At 65.1% G+C, this 15,053-nt stretch overlaps 3 protein-coding genes across 3 annotated transcripts; 1 reads left to right on the forward strand and 2 right to left on the reverse strand.

Annotated features, from left to right (window-relative positions):
- Positions 1 to 1,363: 1,363 nt before the first annotated feature.
- LOC138102283 (cyclic AMP-dependent transcription factor ATF-6 beta-like) lies at positions 1,364 to 7,437 on the reverse strand. The gene is made up of 7 exons (XM_068999993.1): positions 7,330 to 7,437; positions 6,957 to 7,033; positions 6,753 to 6,834; positions 4,977 to 5,059; positions 4,831 to 4,903; positions 2,231 to 2,383; positions 1,364 to 1,383 (listed from the first exon to the last, which is right to left on the reverse strand). Exons 1-7 carry the CDS (start codon positions 7,418 to 7,420, stop codon positions 1,364 to 1,366), a joined length of 579 nt encoding a protein of 192 aa, XP_068856094.1. The 5' UTR covers positions 7,421 to 7,437.
- A 143-nt stretch (positions 7,438 to 7,580) lies between these two features.
- Positions 7,581 to 9,567, forward strand: LOC138102284 (FK506-binding protein-like). The gene is made up of 2 exons (XM_068999994.1): positions 7,581 to 7,731; positions 7,972 to 9,567. Exon 2 carries the CDS (start codon positions 7,999 to 8,001, stop codon positions 9,565 to 9,567), a length of 1,569 nt encoding a protein of 522 aa, XP_068856095.1. The 5' UTR covers positions 7,581 to 7,731; positions 7,972 to 7,998.
- An 830-nt stretch (positions 9,568 to 10,397) lies between these two features.
- On the reverse strand, positions 10,398 to 13,484 carry PRRT1 (proline rich transmembrane protein 1). The gene is made up of 4 exons (XM_068999995.1): positions 13,466 to 13,484; positions 12,643 to 13,073; positions 10,837 to 11,079; positions 10,398 to 10,714 (listed from the first exon to the last, which is right to left on the reverse strand). The coding sequence occupies exons 1-4, from the start codon at positions 13,482 to 13,484 to the stop codon at positions 10,538 to 10,540; spliced, it is 870 nt and encodes a 289-aa protein (XP_068856096.1). The 3' UTR covers positions 10,398 to 10,537.
- Positions 13,485 to 15,053: the final 1,569 nt, after the last annotated feature.

Consider the following 15,053-nt stretch of genomic DNA (forward strand, 5'->3'; position numbering starts at 1 on the left):
ACTGCCCCGAAACTGCCCAAAAAGTGCTCGAAAATCTGCCCCAAAACTGCCCCAAAACCGCCCAAAAACCACCCGAAAATTCACCCTGGAACGGCCCCAAAACCGCCTGAAATCCACCCAAAAAAAAATTCACCCCGGAACAGCCCCAAAACCGCCCGAAATCCGCCCTGAAACGGCCCCAAAACTGCCCCCAAAATGGCCCCGAAACTGCCCCAAAACCGCCCAAAAAGTGCTCGAAAATCTGCCCCGGAACTGCCCCAAAACCACCCAAAAATTCACCCTGGAACGGCCCCAAAACCGCCCGAAATCCGCCCTGAAACGGCCCCGAAATGGCCCCAAAACCGCCCAAAAACCCACGCCAGAACGGCCCCAAAACCGTCCCTGAAATGGCCCCAAAACTCCCTGAAAATCTGCCCTGAAACGGCCCCGAAACTGCCCAAAAACTGCCCAAAAAGTGCTCGAAAATCTGCCCCGAAACTGCCCCAAAACCGCCCGAAAATCTGCCCGGAAATGGCCCCGAAACTGCCCCAAAACCGCCCAAAAACCACCCAAAAATTCACCCCGGAACGGCCCCAAAACCGCCCGAAATCCACCCTGAAACGGCCCCAAAACTGCCCCAAAACTGCCCAAAAAGTGCTCGAAAATCTGCCCCGAAACTGCCCCAAAACCGCCCGAAAATCTGCCCGGAAATGGCCCCGAAACTGCCCCAAAACCGCCCAAAAACCACCCAAAAATTCACCCCGGAACGGCCCCAAAACCGCCCGAAATCCACCCTGAAACGGCCCCGAAACTGCCCCAAAACCGCCCAAAAACCACCCAAAAATTCACCCTGGAACGGCCCCAAAACCGCCCGAAATCTGCCCTGAAACGGCCCCAAAACTGCCCCCAAAATGGCCCCGAAACTGCCCCAAAACCGCCCAAAAAGTGCTCAAAAATCTGCCCCGGAACTGCCCCAAAACCGCCCAAAAACCACCCAAAAATTCACCCTGGAACGGCCCCAAAACCGCCCGAAATCCACCCAAAAAAAAATTCACCCCGGAACAGCCCCAAAACCGCCCGAAATCCGCCCTGAAATGGCCCCAAAACTGCCCAAAAATCTGCCCCGAAACGGCCCCAAAACTGCCCCGGAACAGCCCCAAAACTGCCCTGAAACGGCCCCAAAACTGCCCAAAAATCTGCCCTGAAACCTCCCAAAAAGGCCCCAAAACCGTCCCTGAAACGGCCCCAAAATGGCCCCAAAAACGGCCCCAAAACCGCCCAAAAATCTGCCCGGAAACGGCCCCGGAACGGCCCCAAAAACTGCCCAAAAATCTGCCCTGAAACGGCCCCAAAACTGCCCCAAAACCTCCCAAAAACCCACCCTCTAACGGCCCCAAAACGGCCCTGAAATGGCCCGAAATGGCCCGAAAACCGCCCGAAAATCTGCCCAGGAATGGCCCCAAAACTGCCCCAAAACCGCCCAAAAACCACCCAAAAATTCACCCCCGAACGGCCCCAAAACCGCCCCAAAAATCTTCCCAGGAATCGCCTCAAAACCGCCCGAAAACCGCCTGAAAATCTGCCCTGAAATGGCCCCAAAACGGCCCCAAAACTGCCCGAAAACCTCCCAAAAATCCACCCTGGAACGGCCCCGAAACCGCCCCAAAAACGACCCCAAAACCTCCCAAAACTCCTTCACAAAATTCGAGCGAAATTCCCCCAAAATCCTCCCCAAACCTCCCGAAACTCTCCCCAAAATTCCCCCCAAATCCCCCCCAGGACCCCCCAAAATCCCCCCAGGACCCTCCAAACCCTCCCCAAAATGCACCCAAACCTCCCAAAATCCCCCCCAGGACCCCCCAAAATCCCCTCAAAATCCCCCCAAGGCCCCCAGAACTCCCCAAATCCCCCCAAATCCCCCCAAACCCCTCCCAGGACCCCCCAAAATCCCCCCAAACCCCCTCCAGGACCCCCCAAATCCCCCCAAAATCCCCCCAAACCTCCTAAAATCCCCCCAGGACCTCCCAGGACCCCCCAAAACCCCCCAACCCCCCCCCAGGACCCCCCAAAACGCCTCAAACCCCCTCCAGGACCCCCCAGGACCCCCCAAACCCCCCCAGGACCCCCCAAAATCCCCCCAAACCTCCCCAAATCCCCCCCAAATCCCCCCAAACCTCCCCCAGGACCCCCCAAAATCCCCCCAAATCCCCCCAAACCCCCCCAGGACCCCCCCAAACCCCCCCGGACCCACCGGCGATGGCCGCGGGGGGGGCCCCGGGCAGGGGCTGCAGGACGAAGGTTTGGGGGGGGCTCCGGGGGCCCCCCCCGGGGGGTCTGGGCTGGATCGGGGGGGTCCCGCGGCTCTGGGGGGGCCCCTCGGGCTTCACCCCCCGGGGGGGCGGGGCTGGGGGCACAGGGGGGGGGTCAGGGAGGGGATTTTGGGGGGTCAGGGTGGGGTTTGGGGGGATTTTGGGGGGATTTGGGGGGACTTTGGGGGTTCCTGGGGGGTCCTGGGGGGGCTTTTAGGGGATTTGGGGGGGATTTTGGGGGGTCCTGGGGGATCCTGGGGGTTCCTGGGGGGTCTGGGGGGAGTTTGGGGGGATTTTGGGGGGTTTGGAGGGGATTTTGGGGGGTTCCTGGGTGGTCAGGGCGGGGTCTGGGGGGGGTTTGGGGGGTCCTGGGGGGTCTGGGGGGGAGTTTGGGGGCGATTTTGGGGGGATTTGGGGAGGTTTGGGGGGATTTGGGGGGATTTTGGAGGATTTCGGGGGGTCAGGGTGGGGTTTGGGGGGATTTGGGGAAGGTTTGGGGGGATTTGGGGGGATTTTGGAGGATTTTGGGGGTTCCTGGGTGGTCAGGGCAGGGTCTGGGGGGGGTTTGGGGGGTCCTGGGGGGTCTGGGGGGAGTTTTGGGGGGATTTGGGGAGGTTTGGGGGGATTTTGGGGGGTCAGGGCAGGGTCTGGGGGATTTTAGGGGGATTTGGGGGGGCTTTGGGGGTCCTGGGGGGTCTGGGGGGATTTTGGGGGGTCCTGGGGGGTCCCACGGCTCTGGGGGGGCCCCTCGGGCTTCACCCCCCAGGGGGGGCGGGGCTGGGGGCACAGGGGGGGGGGTCAGGGAGGGGATTTTGGGGGGTCAGGGTGGGGTTTGGGGGGATTTTGGGGGGACTTTGGGGGGACTTTGGGGGGTCCTGGGGGGTCCTGGGGGGGCTTTTAGGGGATTTGGGGGGGATTTTGGGAGGTTTGGGGGGGTCTTTGGGAGGTTTGGGGGGATTTGGGGGGGCTTTGGGGGAATTTTGGGGGGTCCTGGGGGATCCAGGGGGTTCCTGGGGGGTCTGGGGGGAGCTTGGGGGCGATTTGGGGAGGTTTGGGGGGATTTTGGGGGGTTCCTGGGTGGTCAGGGCGGGGTCTGGGGGGGGTTTGGGGGGTCTGGGGGGTCTGGGGGGAGTTTGGGGGCGATTTTGGGGGGATTTGGGGAGGTTTGGGGGGATTTTGGGGGGGCTTTGGGGGTCCTGGGGGGTCTGGGGGGATTTTGGGGGGTCCTGGGGGGTCCCGCGGCTCTGGGGGGGCCCCTCGGGCTTCACCCCCTGGGGGGGCGGGGCTGGGGGCACAGGGGGGGGGTCAGGGAGGGGATTTTGGGGGGTCAGGGTGGGGTTTGGGGGGATTTTGGGGGGATTTGGGGGGGCTTTGGGGAATTTTGGGGGGTCAGGGCAGGGTCTGGGGGGAGTTTGAGGGGTCCTGGGGGGTCTGGAGGGGGTTTGGGGGCGATTTTGGGGGGATTGGGGGATTTTGGGGGGGGGGGTGGGGAGTCAGAGCACAGTTTGGGGGGGGATTTTGGGGGGTCCTGGGGGGGATTTTGGGGGGATTTTGGGAGGTTTGGGGGGATTTGGGGATGATTTTGGGGAGGATTTTTTGGGGATTTTAAGGAATATTTTGGGGGGATTTTAGGGAAGATTTTGGGGAGGATTTTAGGGAGGATTTTTAGGGGATTTTGGGGAGGATTTTTAGGCATTTTGGGGAGGATTTTGGGGAGGATTTTTAGGAGATTTTGGGGAAGATTTTCAGGAGGTTTTTAGGGGATTTTGGGGAGGATTTTTAGAGGATTTTAAGGAGGATTTTCAGGGAATTTTAGGGAGAATTCTCAGGGGTTTTGATGAGGATTTTTAGAGAATTTTAGGGAGGTTTTTTAGGGGATTTTGGGGAGGATTTTCAGGAGGTTTTTAGGGGATTTTGGGGAGGATTTTTAGGGATTTTGGGGAGGATTTTTAGGAGATTTTGGGGAGGATTTTTAGAGGATTTTACAGAAATTTTTTAGGGGATTTTGGGAAGGATTTTCAGGGATTTTAGGCAGACTTTTCAGGGGATTTTGGGGAGGATTTTTGGAGATTTTGGGGAGGATTTTCAGGGGCTTTTTAGGGGATTTTGGGGAGGATTTTTAGGAATTTTGGGGAGGATTTTCAGGGGATTTTTAGGGCATTTTGGGGAGGATTTTTAGGAATTTTGGGGAGGATTTTCAGGGTTTTTTTAGGGGATTTTGGGAAGGATTTTCAGGGATTTTAGGCAGGCTTTTCAGGAGATTTTGGGGAGGATTTTTAGGGGATTTTAGGGAGGTTTCTCAGGGGATTTTGGGGGGGTTTTGGGGAAGGTTTGGAGCTGCTTTCGCTGCGAATTTCGGAGCAGCTCTGAACAGATCCCAACCGGATTTTGGGGGACTTCTGAAGGAATTTGGGGGACGTTTGGGACCAGACTTTGAATTCGGCTCCCAGAAGGATTTTGGGGACCATTTTGGGGAGCTTAAAGCAGAATTCGACCCCGCCTCCTCCCCCCTCCCCCCCCCAAATCCCCCTGCCCCACTCACCGGGGTCCTGGGGGGCGCAGGGCAGCGGGGGAGGGGGCTCCGGCTTCACCCCCATTTTGGGGGGGCTGGGGGCCTGCGGGGACAGAGCTGAGCGGGCCAGGGGACCCTGGGGGGGTTTTGGGGGGGTTTTGGGGGGGGTCCCGTACCCAAATCGGGGGCTCGGAGGCGCAGGAGGAGTCGGAGCAGTGGGACGAGGTGGGGGACCCCGGCTCGGATTTCACCTGCAGATCTTTAGGGGTGGGGGGAGATTTGGGGGGGAGGGGGTTTTGGGGTGACCCCCGTGTGTCAGAGCCTCCTTAACAGACCCCAAAATCCCCCCCCAAAAAGGTCCCAAAAACTTTCTTGGGAGTCGGTGAAAAATCCCCCCCAAAAAAGGGCGCAAAATCGGCTGGAAATGCCCCAAAACTCTGCTCAAAACCCCCCAAAAAAACCCCATAAAATCGCCAGAAAATGGCCCAAAATTCTGCCCCAACCCCTCCCCAAAATTCTGCTCAAAACCCCCCAAAAAAACCACCCTAAAGTCCCCTGAAAATGCCCCAAAACTCTGCCCCAAACCCTCCCCAAAACCCCCCAGAAACCTCCACAAAAACCCCCCAGAACCTTCCCCAAATCCCCCCAAAATCCCCCCCAAATCCCCCTGGGGTCCTCCCAAACCCCCCAGGACCACCCGAAACCCCCCCAAAATCCCCCGAAATCTCCCAAGTCCGCCCCAAATCCCCCCTAAACTCCCCAGGACCACCCAACCCCCCCCAAAATCCCCCAAATCCCCCTGACGCCCTCCCAACCCCTCCTAGGACCTGAAACCCCCCAAATCACCCCAAATCCCCCCAAAATCCTCCAAACCCCCCCTAAGCCCCCCAGGACCACCCGAAACCCCCCAAAATCCCCTGAAATCTCCCAAAATCCCCCCAAAATCCCCCAAATCCCCCCCAGAACCCCTCAGGACCACCCGAAACCCCCCAAAATCCCCTGAAATCTCCCAAAATCCCCCCAAAATCCCCCCCAGAACCCCTCAGGACCACCCAAAACCCCCCAAAATCCCCCGAAATCTCCCAAAATCCCCCCAAAATCCCCCAAATCCCCCCCTAAACCCCTCAGGACCACCCCAAACCTGCCAAATCCCCCCAAAATCCCCCAAACCCCCCCTAAGCCCCCCAGGACCACCCGAAACCCCCCAAAATCCCCCGAAATCTCCCAAAATCCCCCAAAAATCCCCCAAATCCCCCCCAGAACCCCTCAGGACCACCCGAAACCCCCCAAAATCCCCCGAAATCTCCCAAAATCCCCCCAAAATCCCCCAAATCCCCCCCAGAACCCCTCAGGACCACCCAAAACCCCCCAAAATCCCCTGAAATCTCCCAAAATCCCCCCAAAATCCCCCAAATCCCCCTCTAAACCCCCCAGGACCACCCCAAACCCCCCAAATCCCCCCAAAATCCCCCAAACCCCCCCTAAGCCCCCCAGGACCACCCGAAACCCCCCAAAATCCCCCGAAATCTCCCAAAATCCCCCCAAAATCCCCCAAATCCCCCCCAGAACCCCTCAGGACCACCCCAAACCCCCCAAATCCCCCCAAAATCCCCCAAACCCCCCCCCTAAGCCCCCCAGGACCACCCGAAACCCCCCAAAATCCCCCGAAATCTCCCAAAATCCCCCCGAAATCCCCCAAATCCCCCCCCTAAGCCCCCCAGGACCACCCAAAACCCCCCAAAATCCCCTGAAATCTCCCAAAATCCCCCCGAAATCCCCCAAACCCCCCCCTAAGCCCCCCAGGACCACCCGAAACCCCCCAAAATCCCCCGAAATCTCCCAAAATCCCCCAAATCCCCCCCAGAACCCCTCAGGACCACCCGAAACCCCCCAAATTCCCCCAAAACCCCCCAGGATCACCCCAAAATCCCCCGAAATGCCCCCAAACTCACCGGGGAAGAGCCGGGGGGGCTCCTGGAGCCAGGGGGGGTCGGGGGGGCTGGCGCTGCCCCCCCCAGCGAAGGCACAATCGAACTGGGGGGGGAGGGGAAGGGGGGAGGGGAAGGGTTTGGGACCGCCCCCCAAAATGGGCGTGGCCTGGAGAAGCCACGCCCCAAAGTGGGTGTGGTTTTGGGGGGAAGGGGGCGGGGCCTTACCATGGGGTGGGGGTCCAGGGAGGGGAAGAGGTGGGCGGGGTCCAGGCGGTCGTCAAGGCAACCGAAGAGGGCGGCATCTGCATAAAAGGGGGCGGGGCCAATGCCGAGGGGAGCCACACCCCACCAAGCCACGCCCTCTCCGCATAAATTATGCAAATCGCGCCCGATAAGCCACGCCCCCTTCTTTAAGCCACGCCTCCCCTTAAAAAGCCACACCCACCCCACAGGCCACGCCCCGGAAGTGCTCGGCGAACGAAGCCACGCCCCCCCTCCCCACACAGACCCCGCCCCCTTCCCCACCCCCGGGGGCGCTTCCCGCGGCCTCCCCTCCCCCTCGCACCCCGCCGGGCCCCTGCCCCGGGCCAGGCCTGACCCCAATCCTCGGCCCCCAGCAGGTTATCGGCTCGGAACCGGCCCGGGTCCAGCTGCACCAGCAGCTCCGGCGCCAGCGCCGCCGCCGCCATCTTCCCACCCCTCACGCCGCCTTGGCTCCGCCCCCTTCTGGCGGGCAGCCAATCAGCGCGCTCCCCCTCCCTCCCGCGCGGGCCAATAGCAGCGCGCCGCTTTCCCGCCCGCCCTCTGGCGCCTGCGCAGTGCGGCACTTCCGGGTTTCCTTCCCTCTCTCTGTCTCTCTCTCTCCCCCCCTCCCCCCTCATCGCTGCCCTCAGCGTTTTAAAGGGACAGCGGAGGCTCCGCGGGAGCCGCTCCCGGCCCGGATCGACCCCGCCGCGGTTCCGGCCCCGAGCCCGGAGCACCGGGAACCCCCCCGGAGCCGGTAGGAGACGCCGGGACCCCCGCGGGAAACGGGGGAAAAGGGGGGGAGGGTTGTGGGGGTGGGGGAGTGGAGCAGCGTCTCCATGGCAACCGCGCTCCGGCGGAAGTGACGTCACGGGAGGGGGGGAGCGGCCGGTGGGGATTTCCCTGGGGGGGGGGAGGGAAAATGTGAAAGGGGGGGAGGGGAAGGGTCAGTAAGGCCACGCCCCTCTCAGGGTCAGACCACGCCCCTTTTTCATAGGAGGATCGCGATTGGGTGAGGGGAAAGATGGAGGGAGCCGCGTCGGCCAATGGGGAAGAGGCTCCTGGAACAACCAATGAGGGAACGGACACCGCAGGAGTTCCGGCCAATCAGCAGCGAGATGAGGAACAGGGAGCAGCCAATGGGAGCGCTGAGCTGGAGGGCTCAGCCAATCAGGGGAAGGGGACAGGCAGCCCAGCCAATCAGGAGGCAGAACTTCAGGAGGTGACCAATGAGAATGAAGGCCCAGAGCCGGCCAATGAGGACAGAGGACAGAAAGGCCCGACCAATCAGGACGCAGGACACAAAGTTCCGGCTGATGCGGCCGTAGCAACCCCAGCAGCCAATCAGGACTCAGCACCACCAGCACCAGCCAATCAGGACTCAGCACCCAGAGCCGCAGCCAATGAGGGCGCAGCACCAGCAGTGCCAACCAATCAGGACTCAGCACCCAGAGCCGCAGCCAATCAGGACTCAGCACCGCCAGCGCCAGCCAATCAGGACTCAGCACCCAGAGCCGCAGCCAATGAGGACAGCACCCTCCAAGCACCGCCCAGCCAGGCCCCGCCCCCTCAGGATCCCACCAATGAGCTGCTCGCGCCTCTGCCGGCGGCAGCCAATGGGGCGCGCGACCCCTGGGATTGGTCGCAGGAGGAGGCGTGGCTCAGGGCGCCGGAAGGGGAGGAGCCGGAGGCGTGGGGGGCGGAGCCTGAGGGCTGGGGGGCGGAGCCGGGCGAGGATGAGGAGGAGGAGGATGAGGATGAGGAGTCCGAGGCCGACGAAGGCCCCGAGCGCTGGCGGCCGAGCCCGGACGGGGCCTGGGCCAAGCTCATCGTCCGGCCCGGCCGAGGCCTGGCGCGTCCGGGGCCGGGCTCGCGCTGCCGCGTCCTCCTGAGCGTGGCCCCCGGGGGCTGCCCCGCGTGGGGCGCCGTGAGCCCCGCCTCGGGCGCCGGCCGCTGGGCCAGCGTGCGGCTGGGCTCGGCCGAGGGCCGCTGGGCCTGCGTGCTGGACGCGGCGCTGGAGACCATGGCCGGCGGCGAGCGGGCGCGGCTGCGTCCGGCGGGGGCGGCCCGAGCCGCGCTCAGCGTCCGCCTGGGCCGCTTCACCCCCGCGCCGCCCTTGTGGGCCGCGCCCGCGGCCGCGCGCTGGCGCTCGGTGACGGCCGGCCAGGCTCGGGCCGCGGCGCTGCTGGCCCGAGGGCTGGTGGCCGCGGCCGGCCGGGCTTACGCCGGGGCGCTGCGGGCGGCCGTGGCGGCCGGCGGGCCCCCGCCGCTGTCGGCGGAGGTCAGCGGGGTCAAGGCCGAGCTCCACGCCGGGCTGGCGCTGGTGCAGCTGCGCCTGGGGCTGCCCGCGGCCGCCGCCGCCAACGCCGGCAAGGCCCTGGCGCTGCGGCCGGCGCACCTGGAGGCGCGGTACCGGCGCGCCGTGGCCCAGGCCGCCATGATGGACCTGGAGGCCGCCACGGCCGATCTGGTGGCCGTGCTCAGGGCCCAGCCCGGCCACGCCGGCGCCCGGCGGGAGCTGCGCAGGGTCCGCGGCGCCGCCCGCGACAGGGACGCCCGCCTGGCCCGGCGCCTCGGCCGCCTCTTCGCCTGAGCCGGGCGGGTGATTAACGAGCGGGGGAGGGGCGGGCGGCTCGTTAAGGAGGGGTTTGGTGGTAATTAGTGGGTCGTTACACGTGGGGGGGTTAACGAGGGGGGCGTGGTTGGGGGAGGTCGTTAATGAGGGGTTGGGGAATGGGAGCAGTCGGGGGAGGGGGTTGTTTATGCTAATTAGGGGTGTGTTAACGAGGAGGGGGTGGGGTTTAATTAGGGGGCGTGGCCTCGCGTTAAGCCCCGTCCCCGTTAATAAAGAGCGTCGTTAACGGGAAGCGCTTAATTGCGGGCTGGGGGTGGGAGGGCGTTACCATGGCGATCCCTGAGCCCCCCCCCCCCCCACCCCTCCCCTCATTAGCATAACGCGGGCCCCTCCCCCTCCGTATCAATATAGAGATTTATTGATCCGTTAAAGGGGGAGGGGCGCAGCGAAAGGGGGCGGGGCTTGGCATGCAAATGAGGCGCAGCCGCAAAGCATCCTGGGAGAGCCGGAAGGGGGGGGGGGGATGGGGGGGGGAAGGGGGGGTGTTCAGGCGTCGCCATGGCGACCCCGGCAGCGTTTCCACGGCAACGCCCGGGCAGCGCGGGGGAGGAGGAGGAGGAGAAGAGGGAGCGTTGCCACGGCGACGCCGCCATGCCGGGAGTCGCCACGGCAACGCCGACGCTCCCTCGCTCCCCACGTCCCCGGGCGCCGTCGGTACCCTCATTATGGGATGCCGGCCGTCACCTTAGCAACCCCGATTTCGGCCCCGTCGCCGTGGCAACCACGAGGCAAACCCCCCCCCCCCCTCCCCCCACACCCCCTCGTCGCCACGGCGACGCCGACGCCGAGCCGTCGCCCGACCGCCGGCGCTTATTCCGGGATGCCCCACGTTGCTGTGGCGATAACCGGGACCCTTCCCCTCCCCCCTTCCCCTCCCCGAACCCCTCGTGGGGGGCGCGGCCGTGGGGGGGGAGGGGCAGGGGTCCCCTCAGGGGTCCCAGTCGTTGTCCTGGTGCTGGGCGGCGATGATGATGACCACGGTGAGGATGGTGCAGAGGACGATGGCGGCGATGCCCACGGCCAGGCTGATGAAGGAGAAGTTCCGCGCCTCCCTCGAGGCGATCTCGGCCGACACGATGTCCCCGCGGGCCACCGCCGTGCGCACCTAGGGGAGGGGGACACCACGGGGGGAGGGGAGGGGTCAGTGGGAGCCCCCTCCTCACCCAAGCCTGGACCACCACCCCACCCCATTCTGGTGGCCCTCGGAGCCCCGCCCCCGCCCCGGACCTGCACGGCCTTGACGATGGCCACGACGCCGGTGGGCCAGAAGCAGCAGAGGGTGGTCAGCACGGCGATGGGCAGGTAGTCGTGGGGGGGCGACCCCCGGTGCCCCTCGGGGACCCCCAGCCCCAGGGGGGGGCCCAGGGTCGGCCCCAAAGGAGCCCCCGCCGCCGCCGCCGCCGCCCCTCCCCCACCGACGGGGCCGGGTAAAGGGCCGGGGCCGGGGCCGGGGGGGGCGGCTCCGAAAGCCTGGATTGGGAACGGGGGGGGGGGGGTGGGGGTGGGGTTAGAGGGGGACACGGCCCCCTCCTCAAAATGAGTCGCCCTAAAGCCCAAATTGAGCCCCCAAACCCCAAAATGACCCCTCTGGACCCCAAAATGACCCCCCAAACCCCAAATCGACCCCCCAAACCCCAAAATGACCCCAACTCCAAAATGACCCCCAGAACCCCAAAATGACCCCTCCCCAAACCCCAAAATGATCCCTCTGGACCCCAAAATGATCCCCCAATCCCAAAATGACCCCTCTGGACCCCAAATCGACCCCCCAAACCCCAAAACGACCCCGCCGACCCCAAAATGACCCCCCCAAACCCCAAAATGACCCCCCCAGACTCCAAAATGAGCCCCCCAAACCCCAAAATGACCCCTCTGGACCCCAAAATGACCCCCAAAACCCCAAAATGACCCCGCCCCAAACCCCAAAATGACCCCTCTGGACTCCAAAATGATCCCCCAATCCCAAAATGACCCCAACTCTAAAATGACCCCCCCAAACCCCAAAATGACCCCCCCAGACCCCAAAATGACCCCCCCGGACCCCAAAATGACCCCGACTCCAAAATGATCCCGACCCCAAACCCCAAAATAACCCTGCCCCAAACCCCTCCCCCCCAATTCGCCCCTCCCCAGCCCCTCTCCCCAATTCACCCCTCCCCCACCCCCACCCCCACCCCCAATTCGCCCCTCCCCCCAATTCGCCCCTCCCCCCCTCCCCCAAATCGCCCCTCCCCCACCTCCTCCCCCCAACTCACCCCTCCCCAACCCCGCCCCCCCAATTCGCCCCTCCCCCCCAATTCGCCCCTCCCCCACCCCTCCCCAACCCCACCCCCCCAATTCGCCCCACGCCCCCAACTCGCCCCTCCCCCACCCCCACCACCAATTCGCCCCTCCCCCTAATTCGCCCCTCCCCCAACCCCACCCCCCCAATTCGCCCTTCCCAATTCGCCCCTCCCCCACCCCCTCCCCCCAACTCGCCCCTCCCCCAACCCCACCCCCAATTCCCCCCCACACCCCCAACTCGCCCCTCCCCCAACCCCACCCCCCAAACCGCCCCTCCCCCAACCCCACCCCCAATTCCCCCCCACGCCCCCAACTCGCCCCTCCCCCAACCCCACCCACCAACTCGCCCCTCCCCCTAATTCGCCCCTCCCCCTAATTCGCCCCTCCCCCACCCCCTCCCCCCAACTCGCCCCTCCCCCAACCCCACCCCCCAAACCGCCCCTCTCCCAACCCCACCCCCAATTCCCCCCCTCCCCCAACTCGCCCCTCCCCCACCCCCACCCCCAAACCGCCCCTCCCCCAACCCAACCCCCAATTCCCCCCTCCCCCCAACTCGCCCCTCCCCCACCCCCAACCCGCCCCTCCCCTCCCTTAGCCCCGCCCCCTCCCCCCAACTCGCCCCTCCCCCAACCCCACACCCACCAACTCGCCCCTCCCCCAACTCGCCCCTCCCCCAACCCGACCCTCCCCCACCCACCCCTCCCCCCCCTTACCCCCGCCCCTCCCCCCCCCTTGGCCCCGCCCACTCACGTGCCCCACGGGGTACACGGGCACGTAGGCGGTGCAGGGCTGCAGCTGCAGCGCGAACGGCGGGGGAGGGGCGGCCGCGTAGGGGCCGGGGGGCTGCGCGCCCCCTCCCCCACCCCCGTAGGGCTGGGGGGGGCCGGCGTGGTGGTGGGGGGGGGGCCGGGGCAGCGTGGCCGCGTGCGGGAGCGCCCCTCCCCCCCCCGCCGCCCCTCCGGAAGCCCCCGGGAGCCCCCGGGGCAGCGTGGCCGCCCCCGCCCCCCCGGCCCCGAACGCCCCCGGCCCCCCCCGGGGTAACGTGGCGGCGGCGCTCGGGAAGCCCCCCCGGGGTAAGGTGGAAGCCCCCGCCAGACCCCCCCCACCCCCCAAAAGGGGGCCCGGGGGGGCTGGGGGGCCGTAAGGGGGGGGGGAGGCGTGGGGAGCCCCGTCCGGCCCTCCTGGGTGGGGGGGGGAGGGGGAGGAGGGGGGGGAGAGAGAGAGAAAAAGGGGAGGGGGGGGGAGGGGTCAGGTCGGTGACCCCCTCACCTCCCCCCCCCAAAAAAAATCCCATCCCCCACCCCCCAAAATTCCCAAATCCATCCCCGTTTCTGGGTCACCCCTCCCCCCCAACCCCCCCCCAGAGCTATTTTTAGCATCACGGGGGGAGGGGTTCACACGCACCCCCCCCCGTCCCCTCCCCCATCATCCGGAGCCCCCCTTGGACCCCTCCCCTCGCCCCCCCCCCCAGAGAGCGGCATCGCCCCCCCCCCCCCCCCCGAATTTGGGGGACCCCCGCCCCCCTTTGGGACCCCCCCCCCCCCCAATCCTCGCTGCCCCCCCCGCTCCGTACCGGGTTTTTCGGCCGCCATGGCCGGGCCGAACCGGGACCGGGACCCCCAAATCCCGGCCTGGATCCGCTGGACCGGGGCCGGGTCGACCCCCCCCCCCCCCAAAAACCCGGTCCGGATCCACCAAATCCCGGCCTGGATCCGCTGGATCGGGTCAGGCTCGAGAGCCAAAACCCGGCCTGGATTCCCTGGATCGGCGCCGGAACGACCCCCAAATCCCGGCCTGGATCCACCGGATTGGGATTGGAGCCCACCCCAAAATCCCGGCCTGGATCCACCGGATTGAGATTGGAGCCCACCCCCAAATCCCGGCCTGGATCCACCGGATTGGGATTGGACCGACCCCCGAATCCCGGCCTGGATCCCACAAATTCGGGAGTGGAGCCCACCCCAAAATCCCGGCCTGGATCCACTGGATTGGGATTAGAGCCCACCCCAAAATCCTGGCCGGGATCCACCGGATTGGGACTGGACTGACCCCAAAATCCCGGCCTGGATCCGCCGGATTGGGACTGGACCGACCCCCGAATCCCGGCCTGGATCCCACAAATTCCGAACTGGAGCCCACCCCAAAATCCCGGCCTGGATCCCACAAATTCTCACCGGGAATCGACCCCAAATCCCGCCCCAAATTCCCCAAATTCTGAGCCCAAATCCTCGCCCAGACCCCCCCAAATTCCGGCCCCCAAATCCCGGCCTGGATCCCGCCCAAATTCCGAACTGGATCTGACCACAAATCCCGGAATGGATCCTCCGGAACGGGGCTGAACCGAACCCCAAACTCCGGAACGGCTGCCCCGAATTCCGGCCCCAAATCCCGACCGGGACCCCCCAAATCCCGACCCCAAATTCCGACTCCAAAACCCAACTGGGACCCCCCAAATCCCGACCCCAAATCCCGCCCTCAAATCGCGACCTGGACCCCCCAAATTCCAAGCCCAAATCCCGACCCCAAAACGTGACCAGGACCACCCAAATTTTCGACCCCAAATCCCGCTTGGAACCCCCAAATTGCAGCCCCAAATCCCGACCTCAAATCCCGACTGGGACCCCCCAAATCCCGACCCTAAATCGCGACCGGGACCCCGGAAATCCCAGTCCCAAATCCCGACCCCAAAACCCAACTGGGACCCCAAAAATTCCAACCCCAAATCCCGACTGGGACCCCCAAATCCCGACCCCAAATCCCAACCGGGACCCCCCCAAATCCCGACCCCAAATCGCGACCCCAAATTCCGACCCCAAATCGTGACCCGAACCCCCCCAAATCCCGCTTGGAATCCCCAAATTCCGACCCCAAATCCCGACCCCAAATTGCGACCGGGACCCCCCAAATCCCGACCCCAAATCCCGACCCCAAATCCCGCTTGGAACCCCCAAATTCCGACCCCAAATTCCAACCCAAATCGCGACCCGAACCCCCCCAAATCCCGCTTGGAACCCCCAAATCCCGACCCCAAATCCCGCTTGGAATCCCCAAATATCCGACCCCAAATCCCGACCCCAAATCCCGCTTGGAATCCCCAAATATCCGACCCCAAATCCCGACCCCAAATCCCGCTTGGAATCCCCAAATATCCGACCCCAAAT

Source organism: Aphelocoma coerulescens, unplaced genomic scaffold, assembly GCF_041296385.1.
Source record: "Aphelocoma coerulescens isolate FSJ_1873_10779 unplaced genomic scaffold, UR_Acoe_1.0 HiC_scaffold_673, whole genome shotgun sequence".
NCBI lineage: Eukaryota > Metazoa > Chordata > Aves > Passeriformes > Corvidae > Aphelocoma > Aphelocoma coerulescens.